The 25,394-nt window shown below is 40.3% G+C and overlaps 1 protein-coding gene across 1 annotated transcript in view; it reads right to left on the reverse strand.

Moving 5' to 3' along the window:
* The window catches only part of LOC111150809 (axonemal dynein light chain domain containing 1), a 95,585-nt gene extending 73,929 nt beyond the window's left edge, over positions 1-21,656 (reverse strand). The window contains exons 1-9 of the mRNA XM_022508421.1: positions 21,622-21,656; positions 21,087-21,279; positions 18,411-18,583; positions 16,864-16,967; positions 9,290-9,410; positions 8,402-8,487; positions 6,326-6,382; positions 5,006-5,108; positions 3,628-3,749 (exon numbers count right to left, since the gene is read on the reverse strand). Of these exons, the coding sequence (XP_022364129.1) occupies positions 3,628-3,749; positions 5,006-5,108; positions 6,326-6,382; positions 8,402-8,487; positions 9,290-9,410; positions 16,864-16,967; positions 18,411-18,583; positions 21,087-21,180 (860 nt within the window). The 5' untranslated portion in view covers positions 21,181-21,279; positions 21,622-21,656. The remainder of the gene's footprint in view (positions 1-3,627; positions 3,750-5,005; positions 5,109-6,325; positions 6,383-8,401; positions 8,488-9,289; positions 9,411-16,863; positions 16,968-18,410; positions 18,584-21,086; positions 21,280-21,621) is intronic.
* Positions 21,657-25,394: the final 3,738 nt, after the last annotated feature.

Raw genomic sequence — 25,394 nt, forward strand, 5'->3', positions numbered from 1 at the left:
ACAAAAAAATAAACCATAATGTAACCTATGGACTTAAGTTAACCATAGGATATCAGAGTGTATCATGCATGCCACATTAATAACAGATGCTAATAATGAAAGAAACTGTATATGGAGAAGGGAGGAAAGAGCATTAGGGAACTTTGTGGGGGGAAGGTAAGCCTCCACATCTCGTTAAGAGTTTGTGTTTGTCAAAAGTCAATAAAGGCAGACAAGATTTGTGTTTCTCGATACATGTAAATTTTACTGAAAATGGAAAAAAGGCAAATAAAGGACTCTGTCTGGTAATGATATACATGACAAAGTGTTTAGGGGGAATACACTGACGTCAGCAATTTGCTTTGAAATACATGAAATGGCTGGATGGGTAGACAAGTGATAAAGCAGAGTAAAATGTTAATGGCAGAATCTAGATAGTAGGTATTTGTGCGTTCACATTAAAATTATTTCCATTTGGGGGCACCGGGGTGGCTCAGTGGGTTAAAGCCTCGGCCTTCGGCTCAGGTCATGATCCCAGGGTCCTGGGATCGAGCCCCACATCTGGCTCTCTGCTCAGCAGGGAGCCTGCTTCCTCCTCTCTCTCTCTCTCTCTCTCTCTCTCTCTGCCTGCCTCTCTGCCTACTTGTGATCTCTGTCAAATAAATAAATAAAATCTTTTAAAAAAAATTATTTCCATTTGGGGGCATGCAGGTGGCTCAATTGGTTAAGTGATTTCAGCTCAGTCGAGCCCTGTGTTGGGCTCCTTGCTCAGCACAGAATCTGCTTGAGGATTCTCTCCTTCTCCCCCGCTGCTCGCACTCTTTCTCTGTCACTCTCTAAAAATAATAATCTTTTTTAAGATCATAAAATAAACAAAATAAAATAAAATTCTTTCCCTTTTTACAGATATTTGGAAATTCCCATAATAAAATATTGTAAAAAATAAAAATAAAAATAACAACAACTGAAAAAAAAGTCAGGTGCCTGCTGCAACCAAAGATATTTATAGCGTCAACCAAAAAGATTGCAACAGCATCCCTAGTTCTTTGTAATGTGAGAATCTTGTTCAGCTCATATTCAATCTGGCAGTTATTTTTCCTCCTATAAAAAATATTATTATGAAACTCTGTTGCGTATGAAAACTTTCTTCTGGGCTCCTGGGTGGCTAAGTTGATTAAATGTCTGCCTTCGGCTCAGGTCATGATCCCAGGGTCCTGGGATTGAGTGCCGCATCGGGCTCCTTGTTCAGGGGGAGGTTGCTTCTCCCTCTGCCTGCCACTCCCCCTTCTTGTACTCTCTCTCTCTGTTTGGCAAAAAAAAAAATAAAATCTTAAAAAAAAAAAAAAAAGAAGAAGAAGAAGAAGCAAACAAACAAAACTTCCCTCTGCTGTTAACAGGCCTCAGAGGCAGTTGCATGAAAAGCAGAGACACACACAAGCAGATCAGAAAGCACTCAATGAGACCGGAGGCAGAAAACTATGGTAACAGGCAAATGGAGAGAAGAAGTCAGAGGCTGATCTCAAGTATTTCCAAGGCATGCATGGTATTACCATCTCCTAGGGACTTCTATTGGATCCTCACAACGATCTCGTGAAGCAGAGAAAACACTTTAAGATACCAAGCTCAGGACAACCGTAGTCTTCCCCATTGAAGGTGGGCCCTAGACCTTCAAAAGATCTCCTACCACAACAAAATGCTGACCACTAGATTATTCTGAACTACCGTGTTTCACCATTCCACAAACACATAGTGAATGTTTGCACAATCAGCCTAAAACCTCATGGCTTATTCTCACCTACATTGTATTCTTTTTTTAAAAAAGAATATTCCACATTCATGTATACTTCCTATTTACTTATGTATGTATATATTTACTTACTTAAAATAAGCTCTATGCCCAAAGTGGGGCTTGAACTCACCACCCTGAGATCAAGAATCACATGCTCTACTGACTGAGCAAGCCAGGCACCCCATCACCTACTTTACATTTTTAATTCCCAACTTTACCCTATTCTAAGTCCTTAGCTTAGGACTGCCCGTCTCTTTCTGTCTAGACTTTTGGGATTGGACCTGACCTTATTTTGGCCCCTAAAGGCTAACTCCTGAAATCAGGTGGAAGAGTCCCACTCATTTCTATGCCTCCTAAGGGGAAAGTCTGGATCTGCCATTAGTCATCTAGCTCCTTTGCTATGCTTCCTCATCTGTCCCTCCCAGCTCCGTTCTTGGATTGACAACTCAGACTTCAGTTGTTCCTACCCTCATTTCAATTTGCATTCTCCAGCTCTTGAGGTGTTCCAAGAACTGACTCCTTAGTATCCAATCTTGACAAGTATCTTATTAATGGCTTTGCTCCTCATATCTCCATAAATCCATAACTCAGACAGTGGGAAAATAGGGCAAACATATTATTTATTCTCATTCCATAAATCAGACAGTGGGAAAATAAGGCAAATTTATATTACTTGTTCTCATTCAGGAGAAATACATTCAGAGGAGCTAATAATCTTCCTGTGGTTCCACGGCAAGTAAGCTGCAGATATGTAATTTGAACCCAATATTCTAATTACACTATTCCTTCCAGCTTTTTGTTAAGTACCACAGTCATAAGAAGCATTATAGTTTTAATAGTATTTATCATGATCATCTATAATAATTATATATACAAGGCATTTACTTCTGTGCTCTCATTTAACTTCACCACAATCCTATGAAGCCTTTTAATGCTTGACATAGAGTAGATACTCCACAGACATCATTGACTGATGAATGGACAAATGGACAAATGAATTGGGACAAACTCCCAATCATAAAAGAATATGGTGTTGGGGCACTTGGGTGGCACAGCTGGTTAAGCATCAGACTCTTGGTTTCAGCTCAGGTCACTATCTCAGGGTCGTGGGATCAAGCTGCACACTCAGCATGGAGTCTGCTTGAGATTCTCTCTCTTCCTCTCTCTCTGCCCCTCTCCCTGACTCATGCTTCCTTACTCTCTCTCTTTAAAGTAAATAAATCTTGGGGTGCCTGGGTGGCTCAGTGGGTTAAAGCCTCTGCCTTTGGCTCAGGTCATGATCCCAGGGTCCTGGGATCGAGCCCCACATGGGGCTCTCTGCTCAGCAGGGAGCCTGCCTCCTCCTCTCTCTGACTGCCTCTCTGCCTACTTATAATCTCTGTCTGTCAAATAAATAAATAAAATCTTTAAAAAATATAAAAAATAAAAATAAATAAAAATAAAAAAGAGGGGTGCCTGGGTGGCTCAGTGGGTTCAGCCTCTGCCTTCAGCTCAGGTCATGGTCTCAGGGTCCTGGGATCGAGCCCCGCATCGGGCTCTCTGCTCAGCAGGGAGCCTGCTTCCCCCGCTCTCTCTGCCTGCCTCTCTGCCTACTTGTGATCTCTGTCTGTCAAATAAATAAATAATTTTAAAATCTTAAAAAAAAAAAAAAGAATATGGTGTCAAACATTCCAACAGAAATCATCTTAAGAAAGTCCTCAACTATTTTTTTTTACTGTAGAAAATAGAAATGCAATTCAGTTCCTTATTATCAATAGAATAGAGAAGGGAACTTTTTTTATTTTCTTAAAAGCAGATATAAAAGAATTGTTAATATAAAACTCAAAAGGAAACCGGGATATTCCAATAATAGCTCTAACCTGATTTTGGACAGTAGTTCTCCTCTATCTGCACAGTCCACACTGACTTGTCGAATTAGTTCATGAAATACTGTATTGTAAATATTCTGTTCCTTCCTTAACATATGTAGTAGTTTGTGCATCTGGCAGAAGATAAGGAATATCATCAGTATTTATTGCAGTCTTATCAGTAAAATAGCACTTTAGGAAGTAAGTACGCCGAATGTGAATGTTTTAGAAACACCTTGATAATTTATTTCACTTACATTTTTCTTTATAAATATAACTACAAAAATAATATATTATTTTTAGAAGTCTGCTTCATCATGTACCTCTTTACATGATGCACTGAGAAGGTCACAGTATCACTTCTATATCATCCCCACCAAAAGTACATAACCTGAACCTAATCATGAGTACACATTAGACAAATGAAAATTGAGGAACGTCCTACAGAGTAACTGGCATGTGCTCTTCCAAATATCAAGGTCAAGAAAAGCAAAGAACTGTTTCAGATTACAGTTGTCTAGGAACATGACAACGGAAAGTATTATGTGATCCTTGGATCCTGAAACAGAGGGGACAAGAGCTATAACATCCATTATAGGGACAACTGGCAAAATTTGAATTCTGAATATGGATAGATAATTCTATCACATCAATGTTAAATTTCCCAATTTTGATAAGAGTATTACGGATATGTAAAAGAATGTCCTTATCCATAGGAAACGTACCCTGAAATTTTTGGTGATAAAGAGGCATGATGTCACCAGCTTACAGCAAATCGGTTGAGAAGAAACTATACATATACAGATAGGTGTGTAGAGAAGAAGAGAGAATGATAAAGCAAGTAGAGCACAATGTAAACTAGTGAATCTGGATAAAGATTACACAGGAATGCTTTATACTGAACTTTAAGTTTTAAATTCTGTAAAAATAAGAATTTACAAAATAAAAAAGAGCCCTCATAAAGAAAACTATCTGTGTCTCTTTAAAATTAAAAGAGTGCTTTCATTAACAAAATAAAAATTTTAAGTGCTAAGAAAGCATGGTTTAATTGGCAGTGGTTTTTTAGTGGTACATAAAATAATGAAGATCTTATAATCAATGGTACTTTACAGTCAATGAAATGCAGTAGTAATAATAATAGCAACAATTATACAGTGTTTACCACATGCCAAGCACTATTCTAAGCCCTTTACATTCACGTGTTATTTAATCTCCACAACAACCCTATGAGGTTGGTATTATTATTACCTCTTATTTAAAGATGAGTAAATTGCAGCACAAATACATTAAGTGACTTGCCCAAGGTCACTAGCTAATAAACTGCAGGGCCAAGATTCCAGTCCAGACATTCTGGCTCCAGAATGCATGCTCTCAACCACTTTGCAAGTACCTTGGTTGGCCCTGTATATTCCTGATTTTCCACACCAGCCCTCTCTAGCATAGCATCCATCACGTCATTCAGCTGGACCACTTCAACTCTTTTATTAGGTTTCCTAGAGGATTAAAGTGAGAAATTTATGTAATTAAGTGGTGTAACAGGTCATCCTCAAGTGACTAAAAGAATATAATATATATAAAATGTATATACTATGGAATATTAATGGCATATTTTTTACTTGAGGGAGAGAGCGAGCTGGAGGAGGGGCAGAAGGAGAGAACCCCCAAACAGACTCCCCACTGAGCACGGAGCCCAAAAAGGGCTCAATCCCAGGACCCTGAGATCATGACTGGGGCTGAAACCAGGAGGTCACCCAACAGATTAAGCCACCCAGGTGCCCCTGGAATATTAATGTTACTTTAAAGCATAGCCCTGTATGTACTGATCTAGTGGGTTATAGCAGTAATATAGTTTAAAAAAAAGATAAAGGGAAATGTAAATAGTATGATCCTCTTTTGTGTAAAGAAAATAACGCTTCCTTCCAACATTTCTTTTTCTTTTTTTTTTTTAAAGATTTTATTTATTTATTTGACAGAGATCACAAGTAGGCAGAGAAGCAGGCAGAGAGAGAGGAGGAAGCAGGCTCCCTCTGAGCAGAGAGCCTAATGCGGGGCTCGATCCCAGGACTCTGGGATCATAACCTGAGCCGAAGGCAGAGGCTTTAACCCACTGAGCCACCCAGGCGCCGCCCTTCCAACATTTCTATATACTTTGTGTGTAGGATTGTAAGAACATAGAAGAAATATGGAGTGATAAATACCAAGCTGTTAATATTGGTTACTTCACAATGTAAGTGAAGAAAAGGGACAAGGGAGAGAGAAGAAAAAAAAAAAGACTATAGCAAACAGATCTGTTGTACAACATTGTGCCTAGATTCAGTGATAACTGTATTGAAAACTTAAAAATTTGTTAAGAAGATAAATCTCATGGTAAGTGCTCCTCCCACAATAAAATAAAATTTTAGGAAAAAAAAATTTTAAACTGTAAAAAAAAATATTTTATAGCACTTAAATATTATTATAAATATGTAAAAATTTAAAACATTGATTAGATGATAGAATTGTGGACAATTATTGTCTTGGATTTCTGCTATAATTTTAATATTTTCTGTGCAATAAAGTACTAAGGTAAATAATATATATACAAGAAAAATAAATATGTATAAATAAATATGCATATGTAAATTAATAAATATGTATATTAAAATAAATAAATATATTCATGTGTTTATGTTCCTTCTGAGAAATATTTTCAAAAATAAACCATACTTACATGGATGGGAAGAGCAACAGCCTGTTTTCACTATCTGTGAGGAGAGTAGTATATTTGCTATAATAAATAAGACAGATAAATATTATCATAAGAAAATTAACAGGCCTATTTATCACATATCACAACATGATAAACCTAAGACCTCATAAAATTAGGAAGCTTGGAGGCAATTGAAAAGGTCCATCATTTTACCCAGAAGATCACACCTAGATAACTACAGACATAGATGTAATGACATTTATCATATTTGGAATATTTTTAGTAAAGGAGTTTTTTTGTGTGTGTTTTTTTAAAGATTTTATTTATTTATTTGACAGACAGAGATCACAAGTAGGCAGAGAGGCAGGCAGAGAGAAAGGAGGAAGCAGGCTCCCTGCTGAGCAGAGAGCCCAATGCAGGGCTCGATCCCAGGACCCTAGGATCATGACCTGAGCCGAAGGCAGAGGCTTTAACCCACTGAGCCACCCAGGAGCCCCTAGTAAAGGAGTTTTAATAACATTCCTCATATGTGAAAATATGAACATTTCCTTGATTCATTTTTTTAAATGCCTCTTCAAAGGTGGAAGGATGTTCTAAAAACACTGAAGTCAACAAAGTTAAATGAATAAATAGGCTATAAAATTAATCAACAGCAATAAAACTAGAACCCAGTTTTCCTAACTCCCAGCCAAATCTGTCCTCTGAAAAGTGCCCATTTCCACCTAAATGAGTATCACAGTGAGAATCACATGGTAATCCTTCTAATTCATTATTATTTATGCAACATTTTTCTTCCCCTAGTTAATAAGCATTTCCTTTGGTTCTGCCCCCTACTGGAACTCAGCTGGTTAGTAAGGTCCATTTTCAGAATTTAGAGCAGTGAAAATCTCCAGGGACTATGAAGACTATTTAAAGTTTCTCAAAAATGAGTAAGAGAAACCAGAAACAATGATAGCCCAGGCACAATGAGCACACCCACCACCCAGATCTTGACTTCTAAGTACCATTCTCCACTAGAAGGAATCTGCACTCCCTACAGAAGTGACATAGCTCACTCCACAGCTGGAGCTGGGAAATAGAAGATGAACCTGGAAATTTTACCAAGTTAGAAAATAAAGGAACACTCAAAGAATCATGGGGACAGGTCCAAAAAATATAAGAACCAGTTCAAAGGAGCGAACATTGACCAAATCTAAAAGTTTTTTAACATAAAATAATCATAGTAAAAGAACTATAACCCACTGAAAAAAACAGTAATCCATGAATCCATATGGTAAAATGTTAACTAATAAACAGAGAAGATACAATGAAGCTAAAAAAGTCATCAAAAAGATCTATAACTGGTGGGCTTCTAAGAAATAAACACTGAAGTATTTGGTAGTAAAGGGTCATATCTCCAACTTACTCTTGAATAGTTTTAATGTGTGTATTAAAGCAAATAAGGCAAAAAGTAAATACTCAGTGAGTTAAAAGAGAGTACTTGAGAGTTGCTTTTCATATTTTTGTAACAGTTTTATAATTTTGAAATTATATAAAAATAAAAAGTTCCCCTAAAATGAATTCCATTTAGTTCTTTTTGACAAAATATTGTTCTGAAACCCACCATCATAAGGAAATGCCACAGCATGTGTATTGGAAAAGTAAAGAGTGACAGCCTCTGGATATTTTATTATAAAACCTTAGTCCAAAGTTCTAATTTTTTACACTATGAAACATTCAAACGTTGTTTCAGAACATACAAGCAAGATCCTATTTTTAATCCCCTAAGAAGAAAACTGGAGATGACTAGTGTGAAGGCCGGAGCCTTCACAAGCCCTAGAGTGTGCCTTATGAGACATCAGCTCAGAAGGCTACTTTCCTTTGTCTCCTTGGCCAAAACCATTCCTAAGGAGGCCTAGGTGAGCATTCAGAACAAAGATACACTTTTAATTGAAAATTAAATAGTAGGAAAAGATAGAGACCAATTTGATCACTAAAATCCCGAACTCTTTTCAATAAAACATTTTCATTTTGACACCTTTCTTAAATTTAGGATGGAAGGCCAAATATTTCCTTATTGTAATGTACATATTACCTGGAATATATTACAGTACTTACTCATCATAACACTCCAAACCTGAAACTCCTGTATTTGACACAATATGAAATTCTTCAGGAACCAAAGTATCTGTTAGTTTCTTTGTCTTAAAAAGAAAAAAAGAAGGACAAGAATGAAAAATTAGTAAATGAAAAAAAGTTGAATTGCATAAATCAACATTCCTACCCCCACAGGGATGCTATTTATTAAGAGGTTTTGATTATAGAACTAATAGCATTAGTAATATGGACCATAGGATGTAATAAAAAAACATTCAGCACACATTTTAAAAATAACCATGAATTAAAGAACAATCTTGTGTTTACTGTTATTCACACATGTCCCACATATTCAGTTAATCCATTGACTCTTTAAAATTCAATAGGAATTTTAAATTTTTTTTTTTTTTTTATTTGACAGATCACAAGCAGGCAGAGAGGCAGGCAGAGAGAGAGAGGAGGAGGAGGCAGGCTCCCTGCTGAGCAGAGAGCCCCATGTGAGGCTCGATCCCAGGACCCTGAGATCATGACCCGAGCCGAAGGCAGAGGCTTCAACCACTGAGCCACCCAGGCGCCCCATAAAATTCAATAGGAATTTTAAATTTACCTTAGCAACATGCCAAAACTAAGAATTCTACAACTTTGAACTGTAAACCTAAAAAAAAAAAAAAATCTAATCTCCTATACTGTATTTTCTAGATTAAAGTGGTAACTGTTGTTGGAAAATGGCTTAAAAAGAGGTATCATAGATCCTTTCCCACTAAACACTCTTTCCTAGACATAATCAGAAAGTGCTACGAAAACTGACAAGTAATACAGGTTGTAGTTACAGTACAACATTGCTTTATATTTTTAAGGAAATGACTTAAAAATTAGGAGAGGAAATTATTTGTCAAATACTTTATTTACCTTATGAGGCACAATGACACCATCATGTGACTGTAATGATCGTTCCAAGCGTGGGGGACAAAGCGAACTCTCCCTGGCCTCACCTTTAACATATTTAACATCATACAGGAAAGAAATATCCCTAAAAAATAAGAAAAATATATTTACAAAATAAATTTTCTGTCTGGCTACTGGATAAGAGTGGGTAAGATCCACACACATCCTTCTAGTGGGTAAAACGGGGCACAAAACCAGTCTCCTTACTTCATGCTTCACTAAGAGCAGAGGCGTTAAACACGAGCCACCCCCTCCCCATTCTCCCTCTTCTCCACCTCATCATTCTCCTTCACATCACAAATCCTTTCCCTTCCGTCAACCTCAGGTTAAGATGTATTCTCTTCCCCAGGGTTATTTCCTCCACTGACGCCCTTGATTTCATCCTTATCCACATCTCGTTTGGGATCTCGTTCCACCAATCTACTCTCTGTTTGCTTCCCCCTCCTTGGAATAGTCACTTTGATCTGTAACTCAAATCTGTTCTCCTTCTAAAAGTCCTTCCTTGACCATGCATGGCTGTCATGTTATCAGGATCTATCAGATCTCTCACTGTCTTAATCAGACGTTAATCAGATTTCTTGAAATTTCCTTGCAATCTAATTTCCATCCCTCTCTTCTGAAACCACTCTAGAAAGCTGATGACTTCTACTGCTAAGTCATCAGTTCCTTTCTTCCACCATTTCCCTGTAATATTTCCCAGGGTTGCCCATCTTTCTTTCTAAAACCACTCTCCTTTCCTCTATCCTCTGTGTTACTGGACTCCTAGTTCTTTTGCCTCAACCTCTCCTTCTTGAACTCCTCTGTGACTTCCTGTCTACTAAATGGAAATGCTCTGCAACATTACAGCCTCACCTCTCTGTCTCCTGACCCTACACTTTCTCTCTGAGCAATGCCATCAAATCTCACCTGATCACATTTGTTACCTCTACATACCTCTGAATAAGCCTCCCTCCATTCTAACTCTCCACCCTCCTATCCTCATTAATTCTGTCAGGAAGTACCACCACTCTATCGATTAAAAGCTCAGCATACATAGTTGACTTCTTCCCAACCACTGCCCTAAATTCTCATCCACCACTAACATTTATTAATTTTATAGTCACCCTCATAGCATTCTAGCAGACCCTGTTGTTGCCAATGCCAAATCACTAGTCCAAGCTATACCTACTTTTTATGTGGATTCTCAATTCTCTCTAGTATACTCTACACACTTCTGCCAGATTCACCTTCCTATAGCAGTTATAATCACACCACTTACTGCATATGATTTTCACGTTTCTGCCCCTCCCCCAATTGTAACTGGTATAGCCATTATGATAAATAGAATGGAGCTTCCTCAAAAAAAATAAAATAAAATAAAATAAAACTACCATATGACCCAGCAAACCCACTTCTGGGTTTATATCCAAAGGAAATTAATCTGGATTTTTTCAAAGATTTTATTTATTTATTTGACAGAGAAAGAGAGCACAAGCAGAGGGAGTGGCAGGCAGAGGGAGAAAGAGAAGCAGGCTTCCTGCCGAGTGGGGAGCCTGACGTGGGTGTTGATCCCAGCACTCTGGGATCATGACCTGAGCCAAAGGCAAACACTTAACAACTGAACCACCTAGGCACCCCATGAATCCAGATCTTGACAAAATATCTGCACTCCTTTGTCCATTGCCGCATTATTCACAAGAGCCCAGACAGAGAAACAACCTAAATGTCCACTAATGAATGACTGGATAAAGAAAATGTGTATATATAGAGAGAACAGAATGTTATTCAGCCTTTAAAAAGGAAATCCTGCCGTTCGTGACAGCATGGATGAAGCTGGAGAACATTATGCCAAGTGAAATAAGCCAGACAAAGAAAAATACTGTATGATTTCATTTATGTCAGATGAGGGCATGGGGAGAAAAGGGGAAATGAGGAGATGTTGGTCAAAAAGTACAAAGTTTTAGTTATGCAAGATGAATGAGTTCTGGAGATCTAATGTATAGCACAATGATGATAGTTAGCAATACTGTATTGTATATTTGAAATCTGCTAAGAGAACAGATCTTAAATTTATCTTCTTATCACACACACGCAAACACGAATCCACACAAATGGTAACTATATAGAGGTGACAGATAAGTCATTTAGCTTGATTGTGGTGCTCTTTTTACAATGTATACATTTACGAAAACACTAAGTTGTACACTTTAAATATACACAATTTTTTTTTGTCAAAACTATCTCAATAAAGTTTTTTTTTAATAAAGTTATGTTTTTAAAAACTTGCTCTCAGGGTTATGGGACATTAGTCACTATCACACCAATAACTCCTACTAGAGATTGGCCAATACAACTTTGTTATATAAAAATAATGAATGGTTCATACATATACATATACACACATACACATCTTTGTAAAGGAAATGTTGGTTTGGTAACTGTCAAATTTTCTCAAAAAATAATTCTAGGGCCCTCTTATATTTCTATTACAAAAATTATTGGGGCGCCTGGGTGGCTCAGTGGGTTAAGCCTCTGTCTTTGGCTCAGGTCATGGTCTCAGGTTTCTAGGATCAACTCCCACATCAGGCTCTCTGCTCAGTAGAGAGCCGGCTTCCCTCTCTCTGCCTGCCTCTTTGCCTACTTGTGATCTCTCTCTCTGTGTCAAGTAAATAAATAACCTTTTTAAAAATAAAAATAATCAGTTATCTTACTTGATTTTTATTTTCTTATCTTTATTTTTAGAGGGAACATTTGGTTTATGTGTTGGTATGTAAATCTCATTTAAAAATAATCTGTTTGGGGCCCCTGGGTGGCTCAGAGGGTTAAAGCCTCTGCCTTCAGCTCAAGTCATGATCCCAGGGTCCTGGGATCGAGCCCTGCATCGGGCTCTCTCCTTGGTGGGGAGCCTGCTTCCTCCTCTCTCTCTCTGCCTGCCTCTCTGCCTACTTGTGATCTCTGTCGAATGAATAAATAAAGTCTTTAAAAAAAAAAATCTGTTTTAGGGCGCTTGAGTAGCTCAGTGGGTTAAGCCTCTGCCTTCGGCTCAGGTCATGATCTTAGGGTCCTGGGAACATGCCCCGCATTGGGCTCTCTACCTGGTAGGGAGCTTGCTTTCTCTTCTCCTTTTCTCTCTGCCTGCCTCTCTGCCTACTTGTGATCTCTGTCTCTGTCAACTAATTAAATAAAATCTTTTTTTTTAATGTTTTATTTCTGATAAAATTCTTGTGGTAAATCACTTGTCTCTACTCCTCTGGAAAATCTTTTTTTTTTTTTTTAAGATTTTATTTATTTATTTGACAGACAGAGATCACAGTAGGCGGAGAGGCAGGCAGAGAGACGGGGGGAGCCGCTCCCCACCAAGCAGGGAGCCAGATTGTAGGGCTTGATCCCAAGACCCTGAGATCATGATGTGAGCCGAAGGCAGAGGCTTAACCCACTGAGCCATCCAGGAGCCCCTGGAAAATCTATTTTTATTTACGAAAACAAAAATAAAAAACAAACTTTGATTCCTAGCCATAACACAAAAACTGGATCCCCCAGTTTATTACACTGAGTTCATACTTCAAATTTTTCTTCAAATAATCACTGGTTATGTTCATACATAAGCATGTTTTTTATCTGATGTCAAGGAATGAGGTATTTCAGAGAGATTGATTTTCTAAATAGCTGAGATATGCTTTTTAAAAAAAAAACACTGTCTTTCTAAAATGTATTTAAAACTTGACAGCTTCCTTAAGCAGAGTGTATGTAACACAATATAATCTTTTCTTGACAATTCAAGTAATGACTTATGAAGTTAGAAGTGTCCTGAGGACAGTCTGGTTATGTTTCTGACACCTAAGTCAGTACTGGAATATGGCAGGCCCTGGTGTGTGTTGGGTCCTTCTTTGAGTTCAATGGTTGGAAAGCATTTCCCAGACACCCTTGAAGCTAGGGTCCTGGGTATGAACTAACTTCTGCAAGTAGATGCACTTTTGCAAGATTTCAGAGGTAGAAGTAAAACGGGAGTCGCTTTCTTGCCATGTCTTTGGCTGATTCTACCAACATCATCATGAAAAAGTGGTTTTCCTGAAACATTCCAGAATGCACTGTCCAGCTACCCCAGTCCATAGGGGCAGTGCAGTAACCACAGGGACAGCTTCTTGATTTCAGCTTCCAGATCCTTGGATCACAGTTAAGGGATTTTTTTTTAATTGCAATATCATTCACATACCATAAAATTCATCTTTTTAAAGAGTACAGTTTATAAGTTTTTAGTATATTACAAGTTTTTATTATATTCACAATTTACAAGTTTCAATATATTCAAAGTTGTATGACCATCACCAGCATCTAATTCCAGATTATTTTTATCACCCCTCCCAAAAAAACCCTTACCCATCAGCAGTAATTCTCCACTCTTCTCGCCAGTCCCACTCCCAGTCTACTTTTTGTCTCTATGGATTTCCCTATCCTGACACTTCATATAAATAGAAACACACATGTGCCCTGTTATGACTGGCTTCTCTCACTTAGCATGTTTTCAAGGTTCATCAGTGTTGTAGCAAGTATCTGTACTTCTTCATTCCTTTCTATGACTGAAGAATATTCCACTGCATATGCCATTTTGTTTATTTTTTCATCAACTGATGGACAGTTGGTTTGTTTCCACTTTTGGGGTGCATGAATAATGTTTCCATGAATATTCATTCTAAGTTTTTGTGCAGTCATATTGTCTATTCTCTTGGGTATAAACCTAGGCGTGGAAGTGCTGGGGCATATGGTAAGCCTATGTTTAAATTTTTGAGGAACTGTGGAACTATTCTCCAATGAGGCCGCTCCATTTTACATTCCCACCAGCAACGTATGACACTTCCGATGTCGATATCCCCACAAATGCTTGTTATTGTCTGCTTGTTGACTTTGGTCATCCTAGTAGGTGAGAAATAGTATCTTTTCAGGTTTGATTTCCATTTGCTTATGGCTAATGATGTTGAGCATCTTATGTGCATATCGCCCATTTTTACCTTCTTTGGACAAATGTCTATTTAAGTGGGCAAACTCCTGAACTCTAGTGACAGCCTTGGAGGTAACAGGATAGTAGGTTAATTCCACCCTGTTCTGAGAGTTATTCCCAAAAGTATTGCTACATACCTGCTTCTCTAGCCCTTCCAAGAATTTTGTAAACACTTGATTTACCGCTTAAAATAGTTTTTACTTTCTGCACTGAATTCTGACTGATAAAGCTGTCGAAAAGTATTACTCAGAGGCTATTGCTGGGTTGTTTTATATTTTACTGCTGTGCTCTAAATATTTAAGGTTGCCAGACAAGTTACCTCTTGTTATAAATACCATTAGTTATACATGTGTATTAATTTTCTACTGGTGTCATAAAAATTATCACAAATTTAGTAGCTTAGACAACACAAATTATTATGTTATAGTTCTGTAGGTCAGAAGTCCAACACAGGACTCGCAGGCTAAAATCAAGGTGTTGACAGGGCTGTATTCCATTCTGGAATGCTCTAGGGGAAGATCCATTTCCATGCCCACTGGAGTTGTTAAAGGAACTCAATTCCTTGCGGTTCTAGGACTGAGTTCCCTGTTTCCTTGATGGTTATCAGCTGAGGGCCATACCCAGCTTCTAGAAGCCAAGAGTAGTAATTAGCTTGTGTCCTCCCGTCCTCCATCTTCAAAGCCAGTAATAGTAGGCTGAATTCCTTCTCTCTCACACTTCCACCATGTCTTCCTCCATCTCTGACCTGTTCAACTTCCTTCTTTTTCCACTTTAAAGACTCAGGCTATTAGGTTGGGCCCATCCCAAGAATCCAGGTTAATCTCACCATCTTGTGTTCCTTAATTTAATCACATCCACAAAGTCTCCTTGGCTACGTAAGGCATACATTCTATATTCGAGTTCTGAGGTATAGTGAGAACATTTTGTAGGGAGGCCATTACCCTGTTTACCACAATACAGATCACAGTTTCAAAATTCTAAGTCAGAAGTCATTTGACATTAAAACTTTAATACTGGGTTACTGCTGTATTCAGATATAGCTTATTATTTTTTTCAAAGTACTTCAAACATCTCATAACTACTAATCATAACTAGTGATAATTATAACCATGATTTAGATTTATAAAATACAATACAGATACTTTGGCACTTAAGCCCCAGGACACAAAAATAGCCCAATTTCCTGCCACTTTTTCTAGCACTGAGACATAGCTAAGTAATAATAACATATTTATTTACTTTTTAAAAAGATTTTATTTATTTATTTGACAGACAGAGATCACAAGTAGGCAAAGAGGCAGACAGAGAGAGGGGGAAGCAGGATCCCTGCTGAGCGGAGAGTCCGATGCGGGGTTCGATCCTAGGACCCTGGGATCATGACCAGAGCCAAAGGCAGAGGCTTTAGCTGCCACTGAGCCACTCAGGTGCCCCATAATAACTTATATTTAAATGGCACTGTATAGAGTCATCTGGCTGGTCAGTCAGTGGAGCGCATGCCTCTTGATCCCAGGGTCATGAGTTTGAGACCCACGTTGGGTGTAGAGCTTACATACAAACATACATACAAACATACATACATACATAGCACTGTCCATTATCTCCTTTAAAATATGTGCTTTACAATAACCCTGGAAGGTCCACAAAATGGACTAAGTCTATTATTCCCTTTTTACAGATGAAAAAAATGGAACTCAGAAAGATTAAATAACCTACGCATGTGTTAATGTTTATTATTCCAAATTAATGTGTCATTAATGTGTGATAATATTACATATTACTGCTTTCAGATGAAACAATATCTCATGAGGGGCGTGCAAGTGATAAACAGACTACACATAGAAAATGAGCTGGTCACAAGCTTCACAGGGAAACCCGGGACAGTCAGAATATTTTTAGGGATGACGTAAAAACAACAAATAGTATTTGCTGATTTGATCTAAAGGTGGAGAAGAAAACCAAGGAGTAAGCACTTGCTTTTCAAGGTTTTCATGAAGCTATGTTACCTCACTCTTCTTAAACGTGCAGATGAAAGAGGCACTCTAAGGCACTCTGCCTCTCGGATCTTGTCCCTTTTACTAGGGTACAACAAGGGACAGAGGAGCAAGTGGACAAGGACACAAAGGCATGCAAAAAAGCAAATCTAAACAAACCAAAAGCCAGTAGAGTTAATAATCCTACACACAGAAGGATGGTCTTGTGTCTTCTTCAGATTGTATTCTGATCAACAAAGATACTGTAAACTTCAAATTTAAAATCTTTGATTCTGGGCACCTGGGTGGCACAGTTGGTTAAGTGACTGCCTTCGGCTCAGGTCATGATTCTGGAGTCCCAGGACTGAGTCCAGCATCCGGCTCCCTGCTCGGCAGGGAGTCTGCTTCTCCCCTTCTCATGCTCTCTCTCTCCCTCATTTTCTCTCTCTCTCAAATAAATAAATAAAATCTTAAAAAATATATTAAAATAAAATAAAATCTTTGATTCTGTAATTTTCCAACTGTGCCCCTCCCCAAGAAATGAGAAAACAACTCTATTCATCAGCATCCTCCCTACCATCTGCCTTCTTTACCTTCCGGCACCAGTTAGGGAAACAGGATGATCAATCAGGTATTTGAACTTATTTCTTCGAATAGGGTGATACCAGACCTGGTCAGTCTGACGCGGAAGAGTGCCCTAAGAAAAAGCAAATACATGAATACACAGCAGAGGGAGCTCTAGTCAAATGAAATCTGTTAATCCTTTGGAAAGGCATTTGGAGAGTCCATGGGAAAAAAGAGAAAGCAGAATGCTTAATCAATACTATGCAGAAAAACAGAAACTGGGACAATTCAAAAGTGAAAGAAAAATATCAAGACTGAGAGTAGTAATAATGATCACTTAGGTAAATCACATTTTAAATAGCATTTCCTTGGAAACACTAGCGCAAATGATTTTAGTTTTCATTCTAGGAAATTAATTTTAAAGTATGTTGAAAGACAATCAGGAATATATAACACTTGGGCGCCTCGGTGGCTCAGTGGGTTAAGCCTCTGCCTTCAGCTCAGGGTCCTGGGATCGAGGTCCGCATCGGGCTCTCTGCTCAGCAGGGAGCTTGCTTCCTCCTCTCTCTCTGCCTGCTTCTCTGCCTACTTGTGATCTCTCTCTCTGTCAAATAAACAAATAAAATCTTTAAAAAAAAAAAAAAAGGAATACATAACACTGGACATCTGGGTGGCTCAGTTGGTTAAGCCTCTGCCTTCGGCTCAGGTCATGATCCCAGAGTCCTGGGATCAAGCCCCACATCAGGCTCACTGCTCAGCTGGGGAGTCTGCTTCTCCCTCTGCCTGCCACTCCCTCTGCTTGTGCTTGTGCATTCTCTGTCAAATAAATAAAATCTTAAAACTATATATATAGGGCGCCTGGGTGGCTCAGTGGGTTAAAGCCTTTGCCTTCGGCTCAGGTCATGATCCCGGGGTCCTGGGATTGAGCCCCACGTCGGGCTCTCTGCTCAGCGGGGAGCGTGTTTCCTCCTCTCTCTCTGCCTGCCTCTCTGCCTACTTGTGATTTCTCTCTGTCAAGTAAATAAATAAAAATCTTTAAAAAAGAAAACTATATATATATATATGTATGTATGTATATATATATATATATATAAAACATTAAAAAAGAACCAAGCCCAAATTGAAGGCATTTGTGCTAAGCCTCACATCAGCAAAGCAACTGGAATTGCAGTTCTAGCATCTCCCAGGAGTGGCATTTTAAGCCAATCAGCTGGAAGTTCCTGATCAGCACAATGGAGGTAATCAGCCTGATAGGCTCCCACCCTTCCCCAGAAGATGACCTTGCCCAAAATAATCCTTTCTTTTGTTTATGACATCCTTGTCCCTGCCCTTTTCTGCCAAAAAACCCAAAAAACAAAAAACAAAAAACCTCTATTTTGTACAACTTCTCAGAACTCCTTTCTACTTCCTATATGGGATGCAGTCTGATTCATGAATTGTTGAATAAAGCCAATTAGCTCCTCTAATTTACTCAGTTGAATTTTGATTTTTAACAAAGAACATGCTCAGTAAATACCTAATGAACTGGATACCAAAGAGATGGGTTCCCATGTACTTTGTATAGGTATATACTCACTTTTGGGGTTTTAGTTTTCTTAGGGGGCAGTAAGTTTTCAGGACAAGGACCAGCATTGGCGGCATAGGTCAGAGAAAGAAGAACTTCCTCAGGGATGAACTCATTCTGAAGGGATGTAGGAAGGGGTTTTGAACGATCCACCATATTTTTTTTTTCCTTTAGTTCAGGAAGTCCTAAGAAAGTAACAGGAAAGAAAAACTTGGTGCAGTAGTTAGTTGGAGATTCCCAGGCTGCCTCATCAATACCACCTGTACGTTTCTATCAGAGCAAACACTGCTTCTGGTTGCCAAGATTAGTAATAATATTTTAAATACTGAACATCATCTAGTCAAAAACAAAAAAAAAACAAAAAAACCCCTCATATTGCCTTCCTTCCTCACACTAACATCACAGTTTCAAAAACCGAGGCACAGAGATGAACCTCCATTATTCCAAATTCAAAATCGAAAATTAAATTCACATCACCTGCTCAATTAAGTGGAACAGCCTTAACATGACGGGAATGCCTATTTCCCCTCTGATGTGAAAAGGACAAAAGAAACCTCTCCTCAAAACTGTCAAATGATTTAGTAATTATTTCTATGTAAATTCAAAGGTGAGAAGAACTGATTTAATTGGGGCATTTCTACAGTGGAAGGGATCTGAGTCGGGTTTAAGAGTAAAAGCAGAATGAGGATTGTTGGAAATGAAGAGAGTGGAATAATCCGAGCGAGCGGCAGAGTAAGAACCGTACGGAGAGTGCTCTGTTCAGCCTGAGGAGGGCAGAGTTGTTGTAAAGATAGGGAATGGGGACAAACAGGAAAAGGCCTCCCGTGAAGTCAAGGAGAGTGGGTTGATGCTTATATCACTCTCCACTAATCTGTGCCCCCACAAAGTATGGCTTATGTTAATGACATATTTTTGGAATGTTGATAAGGTCCAGAGCTGACAGCCAAGAAAGAATTCTTGAGAGGTCTTTGGTGCAATAAAGGTGATTGTACTAAAGCACGGGGACAGGACCCATGGGCAGAAAGAGCGGCTGCACTGGGGTTTCGAGGAATGGCTGATGATATACTTGGGACTTGGAGGAGGTAAGGAAAAAGGGAGGTGTCCAAAGGACTTTGATATGCTAAAGATTTATAGGATACTGGAGGCCTGGCTAATGCTGAGTTATAGTGTTTTTCTTCTAGTAAGGCATTAACATTAAGTCGGTTTGGGGAGGTTTTTGGAGGAATGCTATACTCTATTACAACTTTCTGTCAATAAGTAGCAGGTGGTAAAGAAACTTAACTTTGTTTACATTTCCTTCTGCCTCTGTTTCCCACGTCACTCATGGAAGAGGGTGATGTTAGGACTCCAGAAAATTGAATTATGTGTCTTTGAAAGTTACACTATTGATACAAATGCTTTTTCCTTGTAAATCACTAAGACACTGGTAAAATGATGGAGACTCCTGTCTGGCGGGACTATGATCTCTGTTAGTTAACCATTTTGTTTTTCCCTTCACTTGGCTTTAGGGCAGCCAGCAGTATCTGAAGAGTGTCACACACATCCCACCCAGGAGCAGGTACGTGCTGGGAGGGTTTCCGGTGTCAGCTTAACTTTGCCCCAGCTTGCCTTCTGCTCCCTCATCATTAATTTCTATAAGGAGGTAGCATGCCTTCCCTGTTCACCAGCAAAAGTTCTAAAGTTCCCATTACCAAATCTCTTTATCTCTTGAATGTTTGAAATGGAGGTAGAATATCACAAGAAATAGGAAGGGGAAAAAAAAAAAAAGCTGGGTGGGGCTTTAGCACAGTCTCCCCTTAAAGGGAGTTTTGGCATAATGGGAGTAGGGATGAGTCTAGCTGATTCTTATTCTAGAGCAGACCTGCACTTATCTCTATATGAATGAAAATCTTAAGGAATCACTGTCATTTAGAATAATTATTAAAACTTCATACAAACTGGTTTCTTAAAGTCAGAGCCCAGGTACAAAAAAAAAAAAAGTTTCATGCAACTACTGGAACTAAAAATAGGGTGAATATAAAACTAGGGGCGCCTGGGTGGTTCAGTCCACTGAGCATATGGCCCTGGATTCCGGCTCAGGTCATGATCTCAGGGTGGTGAGATCCAGCCCTGCCGTTGCACTCTGCACTTGGCTGGGGACTATGCTTGCGTATTCCCCCTATCCTTCTGCCGCTCCCCCCACTTCTTCTCTCTCTCTAAAATAAATAAACCTTTAAAAAGAAGCTTTAAAACAATATAAAACTCATCATATTAAAAAAAAGTACAGGGGCGCCTGGGCAGCTCAGTGGGTTAAGCCTCTGCCTTCAGCTCAAATCATGGTCTCAGGGTCCTGAGATGGAACCCCGCATCCGGCTCTCTGCTCAGCAGGAAGCCTGCTTCTCCTCTCTCTGCCTGCCTCTCTGCCTACTTCTGATCTCTGTCTGTCAAATAAATAAATAAAATATTTAAAAAAATAACATTTAAAAAAAAATCTAAAAAGAAAAGTACAGTCTTTAGGTGGCGTACTGAGGCTCTGACTCAAAAGTACTATAAAAGGAATGGCTTTTGATTTTGTTGAAACAAGTGTATTAGAAAGACAAAACCAATTAAGGTATCCCGAAATCTCAAAATTCAGCCGAACGGGGAAGGGACTGAGTTCCGTCCACGGCCATGGTTACTTGTGTCTGCGGGATCCTTGAAGAAATTTACCTGTCTCCTCCTTGGATGCAGAGACTTTTAACTTTTTGCCCTCAGGTGTTAACATGGAGGTTAGCAATGTGGAGGACGTTTTCGGAAGAGACATAATAGTCAAGGCTTCCTACCACTCTCTTTGGTCATTTGAAATACCGCTCCAGAAAGCGGACTTAGAAACAAATCAGCGGCGTACTGGGATTTGACAGTCCTGCAGGCAAAAGGAAGAAAACGAGAGAGACCCATTTAGTGCTTCTGTTAGGATCAGAGTTTATAATTCCTCTGGCGTGGGTTTTCCTTCTTTGGGGAGCCTTCCGCGTTCTCTCAGGTCACCTGACGCGGCTGAGAAGCCTGCGGCTGGGTCGGGGTCCGGGCCCAGGCCCGGAAGGACACGCTCCGGCCACCCACCGGCCGCTGGCCCCACCCGGAGGGCGCCCTGGCTCCAGGCGGGGAGCTGGGGTCCGCGGCCTCCCACCCCCGCTCCACGCAGCGTCCCGGGGCACACCAGCTGCAAGGACTCGGGGTAGGGCAGAGTCCGCGCCGCGTCGCTCACCAGAAGTGATGGGAAACAGAGACAGCCACTACCGGCAAATTGTGTTTCCCGCCAGACATCGCGCCTCGCCCTTTCCCGGAGCGCCTGCGTGTCGCCATAGAAACCCAGGACCCCGAGCTTTGGCCGCCCTCACGGGGGGCTGTCTTCGGAGTGCCGGCGGAGGAGGGGGATAGCGAAGAGTCCCAACACCCGGGATGCGGTGTTTCTCACCACAGGATAGGTTCAGCAGCCATAGAAAACAAACATATTTAATCGGGCGGTTCTCACGGAATGCGCAAGAGTGTAGATGCCGGCGCTTCCGCCCCAGGTCGTCGCCAGTGCGCAGGCGCCAGTGGGGCCGGGGTCGCTCTCCCTCCTCCCCCGGGGACGACCTTCGCGGCTACCGGCGGAAGGCGCCAGCCACCAGATTGGAGCTAGCAGGCTGTAAGAGATTTGTTTGCCCATCGCTCTCTCCCACTTTTTTGTTTTTCCTATTTTTACAAAAAAAAAAAAAAGCCAAATTCAAAGTGAACTTAACCAAAAGCTCTGTTTTCCCATCTGTTGAGGCTTCCTTGCGGATGCTGCCCCTGCCCTTGACCTCTTGGTGAAGGCTTCCTTGGGCACCTACTACCCGCACCACCCCGCCCCCATCCCCACCCCACCCAGCGCCCTGAAGGCATTTGTAGGTCGAGGCTGGTTTTGGGTGGAGGCAGGGAAGATGGTTGCGCTTTAGGAGGAGCCAACCGGAATAAAATAGTTGGGCTTCCCAAAAAGCTGTTCTCAGGAAAGAACGGCATAAACGCACTAGCATGGAGGAGCTGAAGTCCTGCCCCTTACCGTCACCGGGGGTCATTTTCTATTAATAGGGAGCCTTGGGGCGCTCAGTGGGTTAAGCATCTGCCTTGGGCTGAGGTTGTGATCTCAGGGTCCAGGGATCTAGCCCCACATCGGGATCCCTGCTCAGGGATAGTCTGCTTCTCCCTCTTCCCCCTGCTCCTGCTGATTTACTCTCTAATAAATAAAATACAACTTTTTAGAATCCTAGCAATATTATGAACAAATTCCCTAATACCACTCAGTACCTTAAAAAAAATAAAAAATTTAAAAAGGAGCCTTAATGCCAAAGAGTGCAGGTGGAATCCCAGTGTCTAGATGATTCCAGTCTGTCAAATAAATTTTAGAAGGGAAGATAACTATATTCTCCAACTTTCCTATTCCCTAGTACCAAGCACGGTGCCTGGCCCAAACTATGTGGTGTTTTGAAAATCAACTGGACAGTTCTCCTGTGCTGATGGATTTGGTCTCTGGTTTCTGGTTTTCAGGATAATAGCAATGAAAAATATGACGTAAGTGTTGAAAATCAGTTAAGCATCTAGCTCTTGGTTTTGGCTTGGGCCATGATCTCATGGGTGGTGGCATAGAGCCCCCAGTGAGCTCTGCAGTGGTGGGGAGGGGGGGCTCCTGCTTGAAGATTCTCTCCCTCTGTCCCTCCCCTCCCCCATCCCGGTCTCTAAAATAAGTAAATCTTTTTTAAAAAATACACACACACAGGGGTACTTAGGTGGCTCAGTGGGTTAAACCTCTGCCTTCCGCTCTGGTCATGATCTCAGGGTCCTGGGATTGAGCCCTGCATCCAGCTCTCTGCTCAGCAGGCAGCCTGCTTCCCCAGTCTCTCTGCCTGTCTCTCTGCCTACTTGTGATCTCTGTCAAATAAATTTTTTTAAAAAATCTTAAAAAAAAAAAATACACAATCTCTGTGGCCCATTGTAATTCTTAGTCAAACACCTTGGCTGGCTGAGCATTTTAGCCTTTAGCCCTATCCCATCACTCATTTTTCTCTAGATTTTCCAAGAAATCAACAGAGGACACAACACTCATATAGCACACACCTAGTTCCCTCTAAGGACTGGCAGTGATCAAACAGGCGAAGGGCAAAAGCAATGCACAAGCCGGTAGAAGGAAACTTCCCTCCAGCTTGCCTTCTGCCTTCTTCACTGGTGGTGTGACTCTACAGTCTAGTTTGCAACCATAACCAGAAGACTAACTGAATTCAGAGATTCTAAAATTTTGAGAGCTCCTCTTAAAGTTTATCAAGCCTTTGGGTACTGGAAGACCAAGGTAACTAATCTTTCATATTCTTAACCTAGTTTTTAAAACGTATCTAAGTAGGGGATGGATAGAAGAGATAAAGACAAGTGAACAGATTCAAGGACACATAGAAAATAAAATCTATTGAATTTGGTTAAGTGATTAGATCTTTGGTATTAAGAAAAAGACATCAAAGGCTACTTCTCATTTTCCATCCTATGCAATGGTGTGATTATACATACTGTTTCGAGCAAAGGTGTGCATTAAAGTTGTAGAAGTATATGAAGTAAATGCACAAAAACAGGTGAGAACTTAAGAATATTACAATAAAGGTGCCTGAGTGGGTCAGATGGTTGAGTGTCTGCCTTTGGCTCAGGTCATGATCCCGGGATCCTGGGATCGAGTCCCACGTTGGGCTCCCTGCTCCTTGCGGAGCCTGTTTATCCCTTTGCCTCTGCCTCTTTCTCATGAATAAATAAAATTTAAAAATATATATATTACAATAAGATCATAGCTATCGAATAACACAGTTGCCAGTCTTGGGAAAACTCCTAACTTCGATACCAAGGGAACCCTGAAGTGGAGAGAAGTAAAATATTGAGGTCTTTGATGGAAAATATCACAGCACAATCCTAGATGAGCGGGTAGTAATTTTCCTAAATGGAAAACCTCATGATAGTAAAAATGTCACGTAGTTATAACAAACAGGGCTAACTGAGCTTGTTGGCATTGACTGAATTCTGTGGCAGCTTAACACACACCCAGCTCAGCAGTAGGGACCTCCCGCTTCAGGCGAAGAGTACCTCAGAAGAGATTCAGTGTGATCACTGAACATGTCCTGAGCTGGGGAAAAAGCAGGAGTGCATTCGCACCAATCTCTTTGATCATTCCATTTTTTTTTTTTTTTTTTGAGAGAGAGAAAAAGAGTTGGGGAGTGGGAGAAAATCTTAAGCAAGATCCAAGCTCAGTGCAGTCTCACCACCCTGAGCCAAAATCAAGTCTGGATGCTTAACTGACTGAACAACCAAGGAACCCCTCACCAATTACCTTTCTAAGTGTATGGGCAGGGATTACACACTCATTCGTGGGTACTTACAAATAGCATGCATAGCTTCCTGAAGGAGTCTGACTGGGGAAGAGGCCAATATTTGTACTTAGTGTAGCTGAACACTGAAGGTATCCCTAAGTGCTGTGAAGGAGACACTGCCCAGTCAAGCGTCTCTCAGGGGAAGAGTAACTTCTAGTGTTGCTTCCACAGGAGGACATTCCTAAAACTGAGATGATGCCTGAGCTTGTCTCAGTTATGTCATCATTCAGTTAAGTCCCCTCCTTCTGATTCCACATGAGTGTGCATATGGAAGAAGATGCTTTTGGTTTTGTTCACAAGCCTATCTTGTGAACAGTACAGTGCGGTACCTGGCATGTGATGTTGATGCGGTCTAGAAGAAATTCCTCCTTCTCATCATACCATAAACTGGTCTTGTACAGAGCAATCGTTGCCAACCTCATTGATTTCTCATGGTGTTATTTACCAACCCATGTGATTTCTCGCAGTATAGTTACAAACTGGTATTCCAGTTTTAAGTTTCATGAACTTCATTCATTGGAGTCCAAATGCAAGCTGAGCCTAAAGGGTCAAGACCCTCAACATCATTAAATTCATTAAGGAAAACTGCCACACCATGGTTCTGCCCTGGTGCCAAATA

This window comes from Enhydra lutris, unplaced genomic scaffold, assembly GCF_002288905.1.
Source record: "Enhydra lutris kenyoni isolate GAN:26980312 unplaced genomic scaffold, ASM228890v2 scaffoldscaffold24, whole genome shotgun sequence".
Lineage (NCBI taxonomy): Eukaryota > Metazoa > Chordata > Mammalia > Carnivora > Mustelidae > Enhydra > Enhydra lutris.